Here is a 23,065-nt window from a genome sequence, read left to right as displayed (position 1 = left end):
TTTTTTTCAATGTCAGCAGGAGCTGCTGTCACCTGCTCCAAGACTGTGTTTGCCTAGCATGTTACAATGATTATTTTCATTATGGTTTACTCAATTTAATTTGCACAAGATATACTGAAACACAAACAACACATTTAAAATCCAGTAAATGTTTTTTCCAAGATGCTTTTTTTTAAAAGTTTCAAATGCTTTCGGTTTCCAGGAACATATGACAGACACACACTCTGCCAGAGAGAAATTCCCTGAGGATGGGCTCCAGCCCAAGGCTGAAAGCTCTGATCCTAGTAACTGACCCAGATTGGATCCTACACATGACAGTTGCCTTAGACCTGGCTACTGATTCCTTATGTACCTTTCACACCAGTCGTGGGTAACATTTGTAGCTGGGAAGAGGTCCTTAAATATGTGTGTGTGCACATGTATATACAGCATTCATGTACAAATATATACAACCCCAAGAGCCTTTGGCTTTGTGGTAGTGATGTTGTAACATCAATAAAGTAGGCAGAGGTGAAATTTCCAAATAATTTTTCCTCTCAGATTCTGGGGATGGGTCTCACGCATACACAGGTACAATCAATATATGAAGCCGCTTAGATAAAGGAGCAATTTTAGCAATTCTGATCATATTTGGCAAGAGATTTGCCTGATATTTCCAGGTCTTATTCAAACTAAAGATGATTCACTCTTTTGTCTGGATGATGCTAAAGTTGCAGTCATGCATGCTACGTTTAATCTTTTTTTTTATTTTCCTTTTGCTCCTTCTAGTCTATCTTAATTCTTAGTGGCTGCTTGGATAAAAGTCACTGCCATTTATTTGGCAACATTTTCGGAAGCATTTCCCTGCCACATCATTGCCTCCTCCTAGAACTGAGGAGTGACTGCCCAAAGTAATCCAGCTGGCTTCATAGCTAAGACCAGCTATGAATCTCCCATTATTTTAACCTAGTGCCTTTAACTGCTACACTAAACTGGTTCTCCTAAATGCTTCAGCTTATTATCCTCAAGTACACAACAGGATGATATTCAGGTATGACTACTTCTATTACAATTTCCCAGAATTAAACCACTGAAAAACAATTCCTATGATGCAGCCCTTACCACATAGTTTGTAATCTTCTTAAAACAAGATTATCTGAAGAATTATGTGAGAATTAGTGTGACACAAAGTTTCACCCATTCCTATGTCAAATTATCATTTGATGGTATAGATTTATTGATGTCATTGTTTACGTAGACATTCACATGGAATTCTACATTTGGTTTTCCCATTTAAAGTTTAATATAAACCTTTAAAATATTTTAGTAAAACTAGCTTATGAAGATATCCATGTCCTGCTACGGTGCCTCATTGTGGAACAGGGCTGTTCCTAAGAGAGGTGATGAAAGAACGTATGACCCAAAATTTATGTTGCTGAGAAATTTGTTAAGTGAGCTTTGCCCCATTTTACAACTTTTCTTGCCACATTTGTTAAGTGAACAACTGCAGTTGTTAATTTAGTAACTCGGTTGTTAAATGAATTTGGTTTTCCCATTGACTTTGCTTGTCAAGGTTGTAAAAAGTGATCCAGGGACACTGCGACCGTCATAAATGTGAGTCAGTAATCAAGCATCCACATGTAAATTGTGTGATCATGGGGATGCTGCAACAGTCATAAAAGTGGTCATAAGTCACTTTTTTCAGTGCTGTTGTAACTTCCATCGGTCATTAAGTGAACTGTTGTAAGTCAGGGGCTACCTGTAATCTCTGCGGGGTTAACCAAGGTCATCCTAGCTGCCCAAATAAATCAACTATGCACCGAAATTAGTTAACAGCAATATAGGAAGATGCTGGAGGCAGTTCATCATTTTACTGACAATGGCAAAGGCATCATTACATGCTATGCAGAAAACAATGGTAAACCACTTTTGTATTTTACCAAGAAAACAACATAGATAATATAAAGTAATTAACAATATAGTCCCAGATGGTAGATCTCTCAGGTCAAAGGGCCCTCAACATGCTACTGAGAAAGAGCTGAGGAGCTTTTGGATTACTAAGGGTATTTATGAAATTGGTATATTAAACCTTCTGAGACATCTAGTTGCATATATTGCCATACTTAAAAAGAAAACTGAAAGACCCAAAGCAGAATTACAATAGGAACACAGAAAGTTAGAAGTAAGGACATGGTAAAGCGCAACACAGTGAAAAATTAAATAAAACTCTTGCGCATTGGTATCTTAAACATCAGTGAATTGAAACAGACTGGAATTGGACAATTTTAAAAAATCATGTTTGCTACTCAGGTTATGAAAATCTAGGAAGGAATAATGCTATTTTCATAGTCACAATTCCACTTCATCCTGAATAAGCTTCACTAAATCATACTTTTTTTTTTTCAAAGTGTACTGACCTGGCATTATATACGTTAACAACTGCAAAGGTTTTATATGGTTTTTCACAGGAAAAGATCTTTGATCCTCTCTATGGAAGAATGGCTAACCAAATTGTGGGAAGATGCTTCAGTGTCTAGAATAACCTCGTATTTCAAAAGTAAGTTTGATATATACCTTTATAATACATTATTATTTGGAATTGAATTGTAAGTTACAAGTAGAATTCTGTACATAGAATTGTGCTAAAATTTGAATTTTAGAATTTATATTTTGAAAAATAATCTACACACACTGTCTGCAGTACTCCGTTCATCCTTTATTATCCATACAGGAAGTCCTCAACCTGCAACAATTTACTGTATTTAGCAACCGCTCAAAGTTACAACAGGACTGAAAAAAGTGACTTATGACCCTTTTTTCACACGTGACTATTGCAGCATCCCCATGGTATGTGATTAATATTAAGTTGTTTGGCAATTGGCTAGTATCTATGACAGTTGCAAGCTTCTGACAAGCAAAGTTGTTGGAGAAGCCAGATTCACTTAACAACCGTCTTACTAACTTAACAATTGCAGAGATTCACTTAAAAATTGTCAAGTGATTGTCAATTGTTAAGTGATTCACTTAACAATTGTCAATTGACAAGAAATGTGGGTAAAATGGGTCAAAATTCACTTAGCAACAGATATCTTGGGCTTAATTATAGTCGTAAGTCGAGGACTACCTGTAGTTTTTTCCTCTGTTTGGTTTTAATTATTTTAATCAAATATTTTTAAAGTTCAACAGATACATGATTTATTTAGAAACTGGCTATGTCTTTCAGTACTTCAAGCTTTTAATTGTATATTAGAATATATTGGCAGCATATTTTAGATTTATGGCTTATCTCAGATATTTTGACAATTCACTAAGTCTTTATAGTATCTAAAATTTAAAAGAATAACAAATGGTATAGTATCTATACCTTTTGTCATTCTTTTAATTTTTTCTTGTTGTAGTATTCTTATTCCACTTCTTTTGAAAATAATACCTAGCTTGTAAAAGCAAATAAATGATTATATGCATAAGGAGGCCTACAAAAGAAACTTGTGTGTTTCAACCCTGTCTTTTTCATGCTTAGAAAACTGATTCTATGACAAAGATTTGTTTCCAGCGATTCCCTCATGTATTAATTCTGATTAGATTGCATTCCATGGATATGTTTCAATTGTAATAGTTTTGGTCTGTAAGGCCCACTTTAGAAAATACCACTAGGGGGCAGTAAAGCCTTTTTTTTCTTTCTACAAATATACAAAATAGATAACTCAAATTTGTGGTAGAATGAACTAATTAATATGCCCAATTTGCCTCGCAAAGCATGAGGTCATTTGATGTGATCTTTGTAAAACTGACATGCTGAAAGGGCTCAATAAAGAGCCATATCCCCTTTCTGAGTAAGACATAATCAAGATGACTCACGTTGAGCTCAGCAAGTCTTATCTGATTATAAATAGGTTAAATGGGAGAATAAAATTGAAAGCAAGTACAAAATCAAATGGAGCTAAAGGCCCTGTGAATTTGAGGGGTGAGAGTGTTGAACCCTATCACAACATTGACCTAATGAGAAGGTTACTCTTATCTCAGGATTATTACACATAGCAGTTTTAATTACAGATCCATATCCTGAAATCATTCAGTTGACTATATACCAACTACAAAGAATATGCTCTGTTAATGAGAATTTCACTGCTCTGAAGAATTAAGACATTTGACCAAATGTAGGTGATGGTGGGGAAGGAAGAACCTCTGTAAATCACAACCCATAATACTGTAATGGCAAAAAATTGCTCTCATCACAGTTTTCATTCTCCATCTACCTGATATCGTTCTCCACAAAATGCCTCTGTGAATTAAGGACTGAAATCATGGGAATCCATATTATACAGGCTGAGTTATTTTGATATCTGTTCATTCGTGTCCTTTAATGAGAAAGTACATATGTATCTCAATCTATCAACACAACTCTTACATATCTTACAACAGGGAGGGATACTTTTTGTCATTAGGATCCGGGCATTTTTAAATGAGTTCTGAGGGCACAAGAACACAGTAGTGAAGTTACTCCAAAAGGCATACTTTTTAAAGCTGATTTCCCCACTTTGTTTTTTTTTTTGGGGGGGGGGGTTTCCTGTTAGAGGATATTTGGTAGGGTTTTAAGCAAAAAAGGGGAGTGTTAAATTCTATAGTGGCTTAATATATCATAGAGCTCACTTTTACCAAAAGCTGTAGAAAAAGGCACCATCAAAAATAAATATTTTCCCACTGAATATTAGCCTATGCTATCAGGCATCCCTTTCCTACAAGAATATTAAGTATCATAAATAAAGAGAAAGTGTGGTTGTAACAAGAAAAAAATATTTAAATTTCTATTTAATAATCCATTCTATCCAACTCAAAGCCAAACATAAGATGAAATAAACGTGCAAATACTAAAATTATTCTTGTTTATTTTAACAAATACTAAAGCAAACACAAAATGGAACACATGAAAAACTGGCAATTTCTTAATTTGGTCCATTTGCAATTAGCACAACAAATAGTTTTTAAATGTAAATTAACAGTAATGATTTGGTAGTTTTGGTATTATAAATATATCTCAACTGGTTTCTCAGGATATACCAGAATACGCTTCTAGTACAGTATTGTTGGTTCCTATCCAACTAGAATGTTTATATATCAACAGCATAAAAAGTCATGATTACTGTACAGTAACTACACATTTAAGAAAACTTAGTATTAAACTATAATACTCATTAAACAGGTTGAAGTTATTTTATAAACACTTTTCAGTTAGTAAAACGCAACAAAATAAAAAGGAAGACTTGTGCAAAGCCTCAATTTGATGCTTCACTTTGATAATCTTCAGTGATGCCTCCCTTTGATATAGCTCCATAAAACAGTCCAACTTCCAGATGCCAATTCTGACAGGCTATTTGCATATATAGAAATTATTTCCATCAATGTGAGGGGGCCTATTTCCATTCTTTGTGGAAACCCCAAGGCTTAGACAATAGTTTTTCCTTTGACATGTGCTGGTATCATTGCTTCAGTGACAAGACTCATGGCAGTTCCATGAACTGATACAATATCACGCCTAAAAAAAGAAACTACACAAAGAAGCTAACACTGTTGTAATCATCTATAGTTGCTCATTTCTTATGTTGAAAGTTATTTCACTATTTCGTATCTTACCTTTCTAGGCACATTTTTTTACAAAAAACACCAAATTTCATTAATAAAACTGCAATACAGTTTAAAAACAAAAACAAATAATCCAGGTTTCCTTCCTCCTGGGAATGTTTGAGATGGATTTTGCCTACCTATCAGCTTCTTCTCTTAAAAAGGGCCAAATTTTGAAGCTTCCCACCCAATCAGCAGTATTCAAGCTGCACATTTTCCTAATTTCAAGTCGACTTATGTGAGAGTTCCATATTTTTTAATTAAATGAATGGGCACTTATTTGACAGCATTTGCAGGATTCCCCTAATGCAGGGGTGCCAAACTCACATTGTGACAGCAGTGTCACATGATGTATTGGGTCATTTTTTTCCCCTCTGCTAAACGGGGGGGGGGGCCAGCATGTGACACATCTGGCCTGCAGGCCCTGAGTTTGACACCCCTGTCCTAATGACTTCAACGATTAGCTGATCTTTTTCAAAGTAATATTTTATTTTGGAAATAACTGAGCTATAGAGAATCTACGGATAATATTATAAACTTCATTACTTTTAAGTCTAATATATTAATGCTACATTTACTTGCAAAATAATTTAGCAATTATTAGTTGTATTTGGACTATATACAAAATTAAAGAAATTTAGTGAACAAGGGTAGATTATTAATTTGAATCAGTTGTAATCAATTGGTTGACCCAATGGATCACGCTATTCATATTTTCACAGAACAAATATGTTCACATAGCCAAGATTAGACTATGAATTTCTGGATCAAGATCCTAACCAACTCTCAACAAAATCAAAAATGATATTCAGCTATCTGTCTTCAGGCTATTAGTGTAATGATAAAAAAAATCAAAAGGAGGCTGTGGGGTGTTCAAATTTTTCTTTCTTTTTCTTCCTTTCTTTTCTTCCTAAAGAATTATTAAGATTCCAAAATTACTACTTGAGAATATATTCTGTATTTATATGGAAAAAGTATTTCAGTCATACACTAATATACTGTGCCATTAATATACTGATATATTGGTCAAAATTGCTATGTTTATCCATGTATCTTGGGCCTGGATTTACCAAAGACAACAATCTCCCTACTGTTTACATAAGTTTTTATTGCCCCAGATATAGTAAAAGTAGGTGGGTATGTTCATGGTTTTCTAATCAACATAGGTCAACAATATGGGTAAAAAAGCTCACCATATTTCCAATGTGTTCTAGTTCATTCAACTCATCCAATTCCAAATTAAAAAGAACACACTTCAAATTGCAACATTCACATTTTCATAAACTGCACACAATTATTCAGATAGTTTATGTAAACTTTTGTTTAGCTCTCTCAGAAATTCTGTTATAATTCATGTTGTGCGGTAGAACTTGTATTTTGTATTCAAATTCCTGAAGTATCTTGAGCTAGAGTGCAGTATATGCAATAAATTGGTGTAACAATAATTTATTTAATTATCAGATTCCTGCTCTGTGCGGTCCCCAGTTATATTTCAGCCACATTTGCTAATCAGAAGTGCCCCTTTTCCCTTTCCAGCTCTTCTCTCTTTGCTCAAGTTCAGCTTCAGTGAAGGCCGCCGGTCCCCAGTTAGTGATCAAATAGGAATTCTTGGAACCTATAAGAAATAATATTTTAGATTTAGTCATTTAAGCCTAATTTATTCCATGTGTCAAATCTAGTTCTAACTTTGCTTTACCATTAGTCATGTGACAATATAGCTGAGGAAAATATATTAAAAATGCATCCAATCAAAAGCATTTAAATAAAAATATTTTTAAAATGCCTTTCATCCTTATGTATAACAAGATGATTTGAAATAAACAAATAAAATGAATATATTATAAATAAACCAAATAATATTAATAAACTGGTTCAGCCAAATGTGAATTTACAAATGAATACATTTTGACTTAGTACCAAAAATACCATAATGCCACTATCAATTTTATTACTATGGAAGTTTGAGAATATTCTAAAAGTAAAGCACCATTAAAAGAAGTCTGTCTATCTTGACTCCTCTCTTTCCTTTACTATATAATGCACTTTCCTTAACGAATTTTAAGTGAGACGACTTCCTTCTAAAGTTCCTGAGTTGCAAGTAGGCACAGAAAAGCATTTATATTTGGAGTTCCATGTCATTTAAGCAATGTCATTTAACAGCTTCAATTAGACATTAAATATACTTTGTTCAAAGTAACCTTCAGAGAAAGTTGTTGAGCCATTGGTAAAGTTAGGCTGTTGGTACCACTGTGACCATTTGGGACCCCATCAATCAGGTTGGATGCAAAACTACGTATAAGTGACATATCTAAATTGATTCTTCAACTATCTTTTATATGTAAAAAAATACCTTATTCAAAGTTTGCACAGCATTCTATGTTATGACAAATCACTATCAGTCCAATGTTTCCATGCTGTCCATTTTCAATTTCATATTGTAATCTACACTACAGAAAATATTTACTCCTAGCATCTTAACTTAAATTTAAAATAACTACTAAAACATTGGGTAGTGGTGACATGTCAAAGCTCCTCTCAAGAGCATTTCATTATCTTTTCTGATAAATTTATACTTACAGACAATAATGTTCATATTGCACTTTAATGTCATCTACAATAACATAATTCATTTGACTGAAAATTTCCTGTTGAACCAGCAGCTTATATTCTTTATAGATTAACTCAGTGGTTGATTAACACACATTTGCTTGGTTGAATTCCATTAAAAACCTGAAACTGAACTTCATTTGTTCTTTGAACATAAACCATAAGAAATATCCTTCAGAAGCTCAGCTCCCATAAAGGAGAAAGTATACATTATTCTGTTCTGGATGCAACATAAATGCATCTTTCATAGAGCACTTACAATTGGACAATAATAAATAAAGGCAGAATATTCAAAATAATATAAATGCTGTAAATAAACTTCAAGAACAAAGGTCAACAGAGGTTTATGTCATGATGAGGTGAATGAGAAATTTGACTTGAAGGCACCTAAAAATCTCAGCTGGCAGTGTTTGCACTGACTTCCTTTCTTCTGTTTGGAGCTTGGTTCAGCTACGTTTCTCCAGACAATAGCACACACTAAACGGGAAGTGCAGCCTAGGCTGACTCAGTAATATTCAGACTTCTTGGAAACCATAATGGGTTACTTAAGATAAAAATAACAGCATGAATGCTGATTCACAAAATAAAGGATTGTTTCCTACCTGGTTCGATTAATCGAATTAATCCCTCATGATGAGCTACTCTATCTTTCCAACTTTTAGTTTTACTTGCTGCTACTTCCAATTTCTTCTTTACCTCCTGAAACAGAATTATCACCAACATTATACGGAAACTTTTTTTTTTTTTACAACAGAGATTCTCAAAACAGCACAAAAAGAACACCTCTCCACAAGATCACAAAAGGCTGGACTTTAACTGGATGTGAGCAAGGATCAGCCAAGGTCAGCACATGAAGGAGTACACAATTGCAAACATTTGTAAAGCATCTATTCACAGTAGCCAGAGTCAATCTTAGCTGCTGCTAAGTTACCCATAAGTTACTAGGACATAACTATACTGTATAGCCCTATAAGTATGGCTTCTTAGCTACAATAACTTTTCCAATTTTCATCAAATGCCTACTGTAAATCTATTCCTGATATGGCTTTTAGCTACAATTATCTTTGATCCATCTCGGCTCGTTTTATTATTGTACCAAACTGATACAATATTTTATCCTGGTAAATCTCTACAGATAATTTTCAGTTGAGGTCTGCTATGATGGCTGCGTATAAAGTACGATCATAAATGCCCAATAAGAAATGATTCAACTCTGTGAAGTGGTCAGAGACACTACAGCCTGGTGTCTTGAAGAAGGCATAAATCAAATGATTTAGATACCCCGGTTACCAACACTTGAACACATTTGGGTGACTGATGACAAGCTGTTATGCACACATGCTTATGGAGATGACTTGGGAAAGCTTTACAGCATCCACACTGAGCCTTCTGAGGAATGCAACTGCCTTCACCCTTCGACGAAGAATGCTTCAGTTTTAGTTTAGTTTACTTTTTTGTCATTGCACCTCATACAACAAAATCAAACACTATCTTCAGTGCACATCATGACCATGATCATGAAAATAAACATAAACACACATCCTTCACCCTCCACACATTGAACCGAACATCCCCAACACCGCACCAACACTGCACTATACAGTAGAATTCAAAAGAGCTGCTGCCCTGAGATAGAAGCTGTTTTTCAGCCTATTTGTCCTTGTTTTTATTACTCTGTACCGTCTGCCAGATGATAATAGTTCAAAAAAGGGTTCCCGGGATGAGATGGATCTTTGAGAATGTTTTGAACTTTCTTAAGGCAGCAGGAGCTATAAAGCTCTTCCAACCAATGATCTTCTGGGCAATGACATTAACAATCCCTTCATATACTTTATAGTATAACCCTAGAAAAGCTACATTAGCTCACCTCATATTGTTCAAAGGCTTGCCTCCTCTCTAATTCCAGTTCTTCCAACTGTTGCATGGCGACCTGTAAAGCGTGTTCCTTCATTTTCCTCTGGTTTTCCAACTCTTGCTTTTCTGCCTCAGTCACCTGAATGGCCTGTTGCTGCTCTAAATGCCACTTTTCCAGTTCTGCTCTCTTGGTTGTCTCTTCTTCTAGCAGTCTAGAAAAAAAAAAGTAACAAAGGAGGTATATTAATTCAGGACTGATACACGATGTATGCCTTTCCCCACATGAATTGAATAGTTAAGAAAACATACCCTAAAACAGTTCCACAGAAATTGCTTGTTTTTGTGCTACAAGTCCATCAAGATACCACATTCAGAAATGAAAGCATCCCACACATAAGGTAGGTGGTTTCCTTTTTCATTACCCCATTTAGCATCTACAGGTGGCCTTTGACTTATGACCATAGATGGGACTAGAATTTTGGTTGCTAAACAACGTGGTCATAAACCAAGTCATTATGCAACTGGACCCAACTTTATGAGGTTTGCCATGGTCATTAAGCAAATCATGTGGTTAATTGAATCATATGGCGGTTAACTGAATTCAGCTTCCCCAATTGACTTTGCTTGTCAGAAGTCATCTGGGAAGCTCATAAATCGCAATTGTGATCATATGATTCTGCAACTGTCATAAATGTAAGCCAGTTGCCAAGCATCTAAATTATGATCACGTGAACATGAAGGAGATAAGACGGTCATAACTTCAAGGATGGGTGGTAAATCCTTTTCCAAGGCTTTTGTTACTTTGAACCATAGTTAAATGAAGAGTCATAAGTCAAGGACTATTAATATTTCTGTTAAATGTGCTTAATATATTTGCTTCAACTTATTGATCTACAAACAATTCCACATGACATATTTTGTTTACATCTCTGTGGTACTATAATATGCTGAGAAGCAGAGAGAGGGAAACTATCTTTCAGAATGATTCAAGGACAGATAACTCTTTTTAAATGTAACAATGCTATTTAGGGGTGAAGTTTCATTCTCTGAGCTTATGGGTTGGTTTCCAAACGTTTCAGAACAAAATGTTCGGAAACCAACCCACAAGCTCGGAAAACAAACCTTCACCCTCATCCTACACCCAATATTTGCCAGTATTGCAGTGATATTTAGGTTACTTGGGCAGTCTACAGTTTCTATATGTCTCTGCTATCCTTCCTTCTGAAACATAAAATGACTGCCGGCCTTAGCATCCTATCAAATTACACACTGACCTGGCCTGAAGTCTCCTGACAGTTTCCTCATCTTGACGGGCTTGTTTCTCATCCTCCAAAGCTTCCTGCAGTTGATTATACATCTCCTCAAGTTCTTTGACTCTCAGTAAATACTGCTCAAGCTCAGATGATTTCTGAGCAACCTGTTCTTCCATTTTCTGTCTTACCTAGAAAACAAGAAATGAATGAATGCTTCATTATCCTTCAGGATAAACAGTGCTGCCTATTTCCATGAGAGAGAAGAAGAACCTTTGCAGCTTTTCCTTTTTGTCCAAACATGCACATGCTTAAATATATCATTAAAGAAACCATGTCACAGCTAGCCCATTCTTTTGCTGACATGTACCATTTTTTCTCTCTCCAGTTCAAGCTTGAATCGATCTTGTAATTCCATCTGAGTCTGCAGACGTTTTGTCTCTTCTTCTGACGCTCGAGCGGCTGCTTCATCAAGTTGCTGGCCAAAGAAAGAAAAACAATTATCATCTGTTTCCAGTTAATGTACACGTGAAAGTACAGGTCAACTATTTAGTATGTACCTATAAACATACTTCTAACATTTTTTGATAAAAGCAAAAATTTTATCAAAGGGAAATATATACCGGTATATATTCAAAATTAAAAAGAAAGAAATGATGTGCATCAAAAAGGGGTAGTCCAAGTCTTCCCTGAGGCTTCATGCAAAACATTCTGAAAAGATCAATCCGTATCAGCTCTTAAATGCTGCATAAACAATAAAAAGTTGGTGAAAGATTAAACTCTACATAGGTTTCTGTAGAGCTGGAGATAAGATAAGCATTTCCCAAAATAGCAGAGTCAACACTCATGCAAAACCTGTTCCTTCTAGCTCCAATTTACTCTGTCAAAGTACGTAAATTATAATATTTTGTTGCACAAGAAGTATGAGAAATTTGGGAAGTGAAATTCTCTAGTAAAGTAATCTCCATATATTTTGAGGCACGCCTAATTAGAAGTTTCTGAATGGTTTGGTTAAACAAAAACAAGGAAGTAGTATAAAGGAGCACTTGTGCAACATTTAATGCTTACAGTAGCACCACTATTGGCTCCTAATTCTCTCAGTCTGCTGTTAGGAAGGCACATTTCAATGACTCAGGTAATTTGGCTTGGCTGAACTGGCATTTCTTTCTATCAACAACTGAACTTTAGGTTTGAATTAACACACAGATTCAACAAATTTGAAATAATTCTTGGTTTTGTTAGGTTGCTATGCTGCTTAAAAAAATATAGCCAGCCACCATCAGTGTGAAATACCCCAATTCTGCATCTATCACAGTATGTTTTTCCAGAACTTCAGAGCGATACAGTACTCCTGCCTCGTTTCATAAGTATTCTCAGTTTTCTTGGATTTATTAGTTGACTAATACTGGAACTTTTCCTTTAGAATCAGGCTGAATTATATAAAGAATAGCTTTTACATGCTGTGTTCTGCTCTTGTATATTTATTCTTTGCTTGAATGCTCATTTCATTTTACACTGAAAGCTCAGATGTAAAAATATATCTCATTCTACAATCATTATTAAAGATATTTTAGATGTGCATGTGTCAAATTTTAGCTGTGAAATATCCTAACAATTCTGCAATGATCAAAGCTGCCAATGAAGATCTGGCATCTTAGTTATTATTTAAAGACGGTTATGCTTTCATAGGCATAAAATACTCATGCCTATGAAAGCAATTAGGACTGGGGGAAGGGAAACAGACACTCTTATCATTTCTTTAGTCTGCAAAATTATTTCAAGCTGAAGTGAGTGCCTGGCGTCACCAAAGAAATCTCTCCTTGACTGTAAAACAACTAAGATAAGCAATGTGCAAATTATTGGGAAAAACTTCGCTGTGTTATCATTCCAAATGAGAACTTTTGTGGTTTCCGTACATAGCATTTTTCTTCTAACAACTCTTTCTTTAAATCCAGTAAAACATCTATATTCATCCCCAGTCTTTGTGGGGACAAACAATTTCTCCTACTCAGTTTTCCATAACATAACACTTCCAGGTACATTTAGGAAGAATGATGCAACATTACCAATTCTCTGCGGCAATGCTGTAACAGATATCTTAAGAAGGAACTTCACCAATCTGTTCTGCTTTCTTAATGCCCTGAAGACTTGATTTTAGACAATTATGTTTAAGGCACTTTCCTAGGACAGTACACTATATTATTTTCATATATGAATACATACATTGCTATAGACATAAACCATAGTGTAGTGGTTAAGCTACTGGACAAGGAATGGATAGGCTGGTTCTAGTTTTCCCTTAGCTATAGAAGCCAGTCATGAGGCCTTGGGCCAGTCAATCCCTCTCAATCCTAATCAATGTCAGATTCTGCAGTGAGCTGGCTGAAGCACAACCTCCTCATGGCATCATACATTGACAGTTCTGCTGCGTGAACAAAGTGAGTCTGAAGCAAAATCAGAAGACCCTACTATCTAAAAGGACAAGATATTTTTAAGAACACCATCAACCAAGAATAAGAACTAAGAACAATGACTTTCAAATCCCTGGCCTCAGAAATATAGTTTACAATTAAAGTTATTAACCCTACATTCTAGAATGTTACAAAATCTCAGATTTACCTTTCTGACAGTTTCCAGTTCTTTCTGCTTATTTTCATTTGCTATTTGGAGCTCTTTCATTTGCCTCTCCAATTCTGCTTGTTCCGCCTGCAGTTTTTGGCGTAATTCTTTCCGTTTCTGTCTTGCCTCTTTATGAGGTGAAGGGCTTTTTAATTTCAGCAGATTTATTGTTGTCTGAATGGCTAAATGATGAGAATAGCCACAATAATATTTCTAGTTTAAGCCCATAAATACCTTTATGACTTTTTCAGTCTTACAATGCTGTTTGGTTTCTAACATTAGGCCACCAATAATTTTAAAAATAAAACCACATTTCTCTGCCAAAAAACCCCATAGTGTATCAGTATCAATAATGTAATAGTGTTATATAATTATAGCATGTGAAATACCAGAATGAAAACAGTTAATATCAAATACAATTTATAGTTTGTAATAATGCTAGGTCTCCATACAATGAAATATTTTTTTCTGCATAACCACTGCAAAGGGGGGGTTATCTGTGATAAAACCAGTCAGATGTACAATCAGATATATAACACAGAACCAAAACATTTGGCCAGAAGAGAGAAACAGAAATAGTAGTTAGATTAGATAATTATCTAATTCAGAATAACAGAGCTGGAAGGGACGTTGCAAGTCGCCTAGTCCTACTTCCTGCTCAGGCAGGGGAGCCTATGCCATTTCAGGCAGATGGTTGTCCAATCTCTTCATTGGGCTGAAGCTTTTATCTTATTAAAAGTCAGATTGACAAGACTTCACAACAGGCACACAAACTAGAGGGTCCATTAAGCAGTGAATAGAAAAACAGAATTTGCAAGCTTCCCCACTGGCTTCTATCTATCAAGCAAAACAGTAAAAGTTTACCTTGAATCCACTCCTGTTTCTTCTTCTTATCGGAGGCACTAATTTCAAAACATTTCTCTAAATTATTTATAAGAAAGAGACATTTTTTGCCATCTTTGTCAGGCAAGCCCTAAAAAGAGAAAATTAAATTTAGTTTCCTATGAAGCATAGCAAATATGACATTGAACTGACATTCACAATATTGTTTCTTACTTCAGAGCCTATGAACATATGAAATATCCCAACAATAATATTCCCATGCACAAAAGTTAAACATGAATGAATGTTATATCACTTTTTTCCTCCCTAAAGCAAGGTAACAAGGCACATTTGGGGCAAAAAAAAAATCCTTTCTTTTTTTTTTTACAAATTTTCTCCCAGTGGCATGGAACAAAATGTGCCATAGATAATCGTATTCACAGAAAATATTTGAGTGATCTGCATTTTAGAACACCCATGATATTAAGATAAAAATGGTGTTGATCAATGTTGTTCACAAGGAAAGTATTTTATTCTGAATTATATTTGCAAGATCTATTTGCACTTCTATTGTAGTCTTTGCAGGAACAGACATAAATTAAAATAAAGTGTGCAATTTTTTCTAGCCATGTCAGAGAAAAAAGCCCAGCTCCACAGTCTTTATAGAATGCTACTCTTTTTCACTAGTTAACGAATTCCATAAATTAAGAAAGGATCCTGAATGGACATTTCAAGAAATAAAGATTTCTTCCCTCTTTATATGAACACTATTATTAGCACTCCATTGTATTCTCTATGAAAATAAAAATTCCAGAATTTATCCAACACGTTGAATCAAATATATGTAAGTTAAATAATTTTCATATTCATCATCTAGAAAAGTATTACTTTCTAATCATTTATTTATGTTTTACCTCTACAGTACAGTTGCCATCCAGTGCAATATCTCCTCTTTTGTCTTTTAAATCTTCACTAACATAGTACGATATAGCATTTGGTTTTAAAACAAACCAACGTTCTGTCCAGTTTTTTCTTTTGTGACCCTTCTTCCACATATAACCCTATAAAAACAATGAAATAATTCCTTTATTACATTATTTTAACTTGGAATGTTTAAATTCTGATCCCAGTTCCAGACACAATTAATTTCAAGAGATTTTAATCAGACTTATTCTGGTTTCCCGACCAGGTGTGAATTCACTGGTTGTAAAGTTCTTTTGACCAGTTGATTGGGCCCTTCTATTATATCTTTTAAATCCCACCTCCCAACTTCTGTTCATTTGAAAAACCATTCCAGTTATCAAGTATAAAGTGGTAAACAGCAGAATGTTGAACATGGAAAAGGATTCATTACATTCTTCCATCAAATTCCAGGGATTAGAAAATAAGGAAGATAATTATAAATTTCCATCTGAAAACTACAAAGTAGCAAAAATTAAATTATAAACCCTATATAAAGTAGTAACATTAGTACAGGACCTGTACAATGCTCATGTTTTGAAAAAAATGGGAATTACGAAGCCTCAAATCAGGATTGCTTGAAAGAAATGTATAGGGGGAAAAGCATATAGCTACAAGGCTCCTGGCTACAACTTCAAACAATTCAGAATTATACAGATACAGATAATCAGAGTTGGAAGGGACCTTGTAGGTCATCTAGTTCAACCCCCCGCCCAAGTGGGAGACCCTACACCATTTCTGACAAATGGCAGTCCAATCTCTTCTTGAAAGTCTCAAGTGATGGCGTTTCCACAACTTCCAAGGGCAAGCTGTTCCATTGGTTGATTGTTCTCACGGTCAGAAAGTTTCTCCTTATTTCCAGATTAAATCTCTCCTTGTTCAGTTTCCATCCATTATTCCTTGTCTGGCCTACAGGCGCTTTAGAAAATAGCTTGACCCCTTCCTCCCTGTGACAGCCCCTCAAATATTGGAAGACCGCTATCATGTCTCCCCTGGTCCTTCTCTTCGCCAGACTAGCTAAGCCCAGTTCCTGCAACTTTTCATTGTATGTTTTAGCCTCCAGTCCTCTAATCATCCTGGTTGTTCTTCTCTGTACTTTTTCTAAAGTCTCAACATCTTTTTTATAATGTGGTGACCAAAACTGGATGCGATACTCTAGGTGTGGTCTTACTAAGGCTTTATAGAGTGGTATTAGTACTTCCCTTGATTTTGACTGCATTCCTCTGTTAATACAGCTTAGGATTACCATAGAATCTCTCGGGATGTCATGGAAACAAGGCTTTTGCATAAACCTGCCTCCTTATGCCTCACCCAGATAGTGGCAAACACAGGTAAAACCATAACATGAATGTTTTATCTATGTGGGCTGAATATAAAATCCTGTATGGTGAACTACAATATTTCTTAAGCAATTCCTTAATTGCTCCACTCTCACCTGATTCTAAAGCACAGAAGGTCAAGCCTAGTAGCGAGATATGCAATATGCATCCTTCCTTCCATTCTCTACTGGAACTTCATTTAAAATGTAAACAATGTTTAGCATCTAAAACATATATTTAAACTGATTACATCAGAGTCCCCAACCCCCGATCCATTGACTGGCACCTGTCCGCAGCATGCCAGAAACCGGGCTGTGCAAATAAGCAAAGCCCCATTTGCGGGATGCAGGCAGCATGTAAACAGGCCCCCTCCAGTCCATGGAAAAACCTCTCTACATGGTACCAGTCCCTGGTGCCCAAAAGGTTGGGGGGCCTGCTCGATTACTTGATGTAAAAAAAAATGGTGTTTGAAAGGCACAAATTATCATCGTCTATCATTCAGTATCAAATAACTGTTGAAATGTTAAAAGATAGTAGTACATACCTGTTAGAAATGATTATCCACTTTGTAAACTATTTAAATGGTGTGAGACAGAAAGAAATTCACATTTAAAGATAGATCATTCTATTATTTAACATGAAATGATTTACTAGACACTAAAGACTGAAAATGCTATGAATCACCCCTTGAACCTTTGGCTGCCTACTAATTTTATTAACATAAATACAGTGGTGGGATTCATATTTTTTTTTACTACCAGTTCTGTGGGCGTGGCTTGGTGGCTGTGGCAGGGGAAGGATACTGTAAAATCTCCAGTCAGAGGTAGTATTTGCCAGTTCTCCGAACTATTCAAAATTTCCGCTACCGGTTCTCCAGAACTGGTCAGAATCTGCTGAATACCACCTCTGCATGAATACCTACCAGGTTGTTTATCTTTCTTAAAATGTTGCAATATGAAAGAGAACTCACATTAGAACCACAGATTTGGAAATGACTACTTAAGCATCAAAGCCAACAGCCTAATTGTAAAGGAATCCAAGTTCCAGCATCCCAGAAAAATGGCCATGCAGCCTCCACCTGAACTAATTTGATAAAAGGGAGTTCCACCATCCTCCTGGATAATCAGTTCTATTGTCAAACACTTCTTATTGTTAAGAGACTTCTTCCTTCCCTAACATTCAAGCAGAATCTGCCTTCCAGTAAATTAAATTCATTTTTTCATGTCCTATATTCTTGAACAGATGTCTTCTACAGTATTTGACATTCATTCACATATCCAGAGAAAGACAGCTAAACTAGCCCAGAATTTTCAATCACTATTTATAGGTTACAGTTTTTAGTCCCCTGAACATCTTCATTGCCCTTCTCTAAATATGTGCCAGTTTTTTTTCAAATCCTCCTTAAAGTGTGGTGTTCAGAACTGGACACAGTACTCAAGATGAGGTATAAATAGAATAGGGTGGAAAGATTACTTCTATCGATGCAGCCTGAAATTGTATTTTTTTGTTTCAAGCCACCTTACATTGTTGATTCATAGTTTACAATCCATTATAGATAGTCCTGGCTTAGTGACCCCAATTGGGACCAGCAAATCCATTGCTAAATGCTGTGATCGCTTAGTGAAAAACCATGTGACTGTGACAGACTTATAACGTCACTTCCCATTTGCTTATTATGTGAGTTGTTAAGCAAGACATCACATGATTGCAACTTGAAATTTTACTTCCTCATTCTCCATTAACTCTGCTTATCAGAATTCTTTTGGGAAGCACAAAAATGGTGATCGCTTGACCACAAAGTACTATAACACTCATAAATGTGAGGAGACGTGGCAAAGCTATTGTTTTTACACCACTGTAACTTCAAACAGTCATTAAACAAGACATCTGGTCATGAGGACTACCTATACTACTCCAAGATATTTTTCACATATCTCAGGTTCTACAGTACATGCATGCATATGATTTTTGTATCCTAATAGACCTTTGCATGTTAAATCAATAACATAACCACAATACTGGTTAAACATAAAGAAAAATAAAGGAACATTGTATGCATACAGCAAAACCAAATAAACAGACAACCACCGCACTAAATAAGCTTATCTACTATGGGACCCTAATGTCTGGGTGGGAAACCAGATACCTAGCTCTCCCAGGTACCAATGACAGACTGACTAGCATACAATCAGCTAACTCTTCCCTTTTCTCCTTTCTGAAGTTGGAAACACTGCTTGCTATCTTCCAAACCCCTGACAATTCACAAATCCTTCAGGATGCCTCAATGATACTGCATAGGAGCTTGGTTAGATTAATTCCTTTAATATCCTAGGATACCATTTATCTGGTCCTGGATATTTACATTCATTTCAAACATATAAATATCACCATCCATTGTTCTGCCAGTCTCAAGATCCTTCAGTTCTGATCTTCACAATGTTCTGACATACTACAAAAAGTTTTGCTGAAGAAGACCCAACTAAAGCAAGAGTTGAGAGGCTCTGCCTCTTTATTATTATGGTTCATCACAGACAGACAGGTATTCTATCCTATTTGCCTTTCAGAAAGTTATTCATTTTGGGCAACCCACAAGTTTCAGTTAAACATTTATGAACCTTAACTTAATCAGTTTCCTTACTATTGTACCTTTCTCTTTTACCCGTTTTTAGAAATCTGAATTGTAGTGCCAATTCACCAAACACAACAAACACACATTTTATATTTTTAAAGAGAAAAACTCTCCAATGCTTTACTGTAAGAAGGATGCACTATCCTTATAACAAAGCACAATCCAAATACTGCTGAACCTCTGCAAAGCAGTGAATTAAGTTTAAAGAAAACTAGATTTAAGCTAAGCATGTTAGATCAATTGCAACAGTTTGACAACTTTCCTAAAAACTTTCTTGAAAGGCAAATGAGGCATTTAAAAAAAAAATACTTTAGCATACAATATCGGAGCTTCAGGCAGCAATGTAATGTGATTGCATGAGGCATTGTGATCTATCTTATCAGTAATCAGAAGCTTGTGCTGTGCTCAAAAGAGATTTAATCTCAATGCCTTACAAAGAAAATTATACTTTGGGGAATATTAGTAAATTTCCTGACAGAACTGGGTCAGATGTGCAAGCAATCCTTAGGGGACTTGGTTGCATTAAAAGCAAACCACAATTGACATGTGATTTAAACAAACCTTTCCCATCCTTCCCCCTTCCTAGCCATGCACCTGGACTTCTGAGATTTACACTTCCTCTTTATGCCCTCATATGCTCCACGTTTCATGTCATATTCAAATCTGAGACACCGCAGACAACTGCAAAATAAGTTTATACTTTTTTTTGTAGAATTCAAGCTCTACAAAACTTTGTTCTCTTTGCTTTTAAGATACTTATCACCACATTACTGCTTAGATTGTGGCAAACAGGCTATTGATAACCACCCATTTGCCCATAAGGTCACACTTTGACTGAGATGACAGTGGATGGCCAAGCCCGGATTCCCTCATGTGATGACTACCACCTCCTCAGGTTGCTTCAGGCAAGGGACAAGCACTGCACAGGTGCAGAAAACTGCTTTGTTTCCTTGCCCTCCTGTGGCCATTAGCCAAGTGAAGGAGCACATGGTAACTGCACAGAGCGGGGCCTGACTCGGCTTCTTCTCTGTCCCCTGAGTGTGTTTATTTAGATTTGATTTCTAGTTTCTGATTGACCTCACATGGGCTGGAGAGAGACAGCCAAAGGGCCGGATATGGCCCAGGGGTCATAAAATGCCCAAGTCTGATCTAGGATATCATTTCAGTCTTGGGAGTAAAGCTAGTCAAATCCTCAGTAAGTGGTTTGCATGACATTAGAGGACTTAGTTGCCTGGGGTAAGTTAGCTTAGCCCTTAAACAACTATGAGGATGCTTGGAGAGCAAATCTATTTTGATTGGTTATATCTAATATAATCCATTATAATTCTACCATTATAGAAAATTATAATCTATGGGTTAAAAAAATGTACATGGCATGTTTACCTCCCACGAGCCATGTCTGGTAATGGGCCAAAAATCCCATGTTAAACTGTTAATGTTTTAGTCAGAAATGGTGCCACTGAATTACCGGTATAGGAGTTCTATGGTGCATTTTGTACCCCGTGATAAAATACAAACTGATGTAGATGAAGAATTTTTAGAATTTTAACTTTCATTTCAAAAACTCTTCTAGCAGTGAATATCTATTACATTTCACAAAGAACACAGCAAAAGTTTTTCAATTCAGAGTTCTTAACTTCTTATGAGTTGCGGAAGTTGATTAAAATAATGAGAATTTGTTTATCTAATTTATATAGCTGCCCATCTCAAGTAACTTCTTGTAACACAAAAAATACTTTCAAACTACATTAATTTTAATTATTTTTATACTGAGAATTTTAGCTTTCCTTCATATAAACTGTACTCACTAAAAGCAGCTTTTCTAAATGAAAAATGTTTTGTCTCCATATAGTTTTATGAGGCATAAATAATGCTGCATAATTCATTCAAGTTCGCCTGTGTGTAGGCTGATCTTACCTGTTTTAATACATCCAATATAAGTTCACTGAAGACTTCATTAATGCCCATTGACACAGTTGGTCCATCCATCCCTTTGCTAAACCGACCACTTCCAATGAGCTCAATCAGTTCCCAAGCAGAGAGACCTTCCCAATTGGCATCCAAACTGATCTTGTAATGTTCAAACTGTTCTTGATGCCACCCTAATCCCATGGCTTCTGCCAGCTTCTTAAGCAAATATTCAATCTGTCCAGGAAAAGACACACAACAGCTGAATGAATATAACAAATATGTGTAGGAAAAACTATTACTCTAAAATCTTTCTCACTGCACAACTGCACTTTTTTTGAGTGTTCCTTCAGGTCAGTGTTTGATTCCTGGCAATTGCCTGAACATGCCCCTGCATTTTTCTTGGCACGGTTTTGGAAAATGGTTTGCCATTGCCTCTTTTCTGAGGGCTGAGAGAGACTAACTGTCCCAAAGTCCCCCCTCTGGCGTCATGCCTCAGCACTAGAACTCACAGTCTCCTAGTTTCCAGTCTAGTGTCTTAAACACTAAATGCAACCGACTCTCTTGTACCACTCAAAATATTGGCCAGAATAAGAAAAAGTGAAAACTACACAAAAACTATATGCTGAACTAACTTTGGAAGTTACTGGTACATTAAAAATTATGTTTTTAAGGCAGTTTTCAAGCTAATAAATTATTGCATTCCTGACAGACAGTGTGTCAGACAGACTAAGTCTACTTCAGCTATATTTCCCCAAAGGCCATCCAGTGTTTATAAGAGATCCATTAGCGGGATATGAAAGGTCTCTGGGCTTGGAATTAATATAGCCATCAAGATTGGCAACCACTGATTCTTTGTTCTCCTTTTAAAACTCATCTGAGGTACTGCTATCATCAGCCTGATTTTTAAGAGAAAAATAGCCCTGTTTCAGTGATACATGCTGTTGCATGGACCAACATACACAGAATTGATGGATTTTTTTTTTTCTGTTAAAAACCAGTGGAGATAAATTACTCTTTTATGTAAGAAATACTGTAAAAAGTCATCAGTTCTACTTGGGTGAAAGAAAAAAAAAGATGTTAGAAATAACTCTTTCATACCTCTTCTGGCACAATGATTAATGGATATTTGTCTTCAGATAGAAAATTGAAGATGACCCACACTTTAAAAGCATCATCATCAGTAAGGAGTAAGGTTTTTTTTGTGAGATTTTTTCTGGCACACAGAGTCCAGCACATTTTATAGAATTCAACTTTGTCAAAGTTGTCTTGAACCTAAATAAAAATAAATAAAAATATGGTACAAGACTCTACAATAAACTCAGGATGACAACAGCAGCAGTGGGAAGATGTTGTAAATTCCACTCCTAAACCAACAGCAAAGAAGCATTTTCTCAAGACAACTGAAGCAATACCTATTGTGTAAACTTTCTCAAAAAACCACCTCTCCGGCTATTAAACATTGCACTTCATCTGCTTCCTTGATTACACTGAAAAAA

The 23,065-nt window shown here is 35.8% G+C and overlaps 1 protein-coding gene and 1 long non-coding RNA gene across 2 annotated transcripts in view; one reads left to right on the top strand and one right to left on the bottom strand.

Moving 5' to 3' along the window:
• The first annotated feature begins 966 nt into the window (after nt 1-966).
• On the top strand, nt 967-8,994 carry LOC148128129 (uncharacterized). Its single transcript, XR_015740906.1, has 3 exons — nt 967-1,030; nt 2,448-2,536; nt 8,960-8,994. It is a non-coding gene; the product is annotated as an uncharacterized LOC148128129 (long non-coding RNA).
• The window catches only part of SWAP70 (switching B cell complex subunit SWAP70), a 38,282-nt gene continuing 20,062 nt past the window's right edge, over nt 4,846-23,065 (bottom strand). The window contains exons 3-12 of the mRNA XM_026706468.2: nt 22,668-22,841; nt 21,576-21,803; nt 15,665-15,811; nt 14,793-14,901; nt 13,929-14,110; nt 11,680-11,787; nt 11,334-11,500; nt 10,073-10,271; nt 8,808-8,904; nt 4,846-7,213 (exon numbers count right to left, since the gene is read on the bottom strand). Of these exons, the coding sequence (XP_026562253.1) occupies nt 7,104-7,213; nt 8,808-8,904; nt 10,073-10,271; nt 11,334-11,500; nt 11,680-11,787; nt 13,929-14,110; nt 14,793-14,901; nt 15,665-15,811; nt 21,576-21,803; nt 22,668-22,841 (1,521 nt within the window). The 3' untranslated portion in view covers nt 4,846-7,103. The remainder of the gene's footprint in view (nt 7,214-8,807; nt 8,905-10,072; nt 10,272-11,333; nt 11,501-11,679; nt 11,788-13,928; nt 14,111-14,792; nt 14,902-15,664; nt 15,812-21,575; nt 21,804-22,667; nt 22,842-23,065) is intronic.

The sequence above is a fragment of the Pseudonaja textilis genome, chromosome 1, assembly GCF_049901715.1.
Source record: "Pseudonaja textilis isolate UNSWEBS1 chromosome 1, rPseTex1.2, whole genome shotgun sequence".
Lineage (NCBI taxonomy): Eukaryota > Metazoa > Chordata > Lepidosauria > Squamata > Elapidae > Pseudonaja > Pseudonaja textilis.
This window is presented reverse-complemented; position numbering and strand designations above follow the sequence as displayed.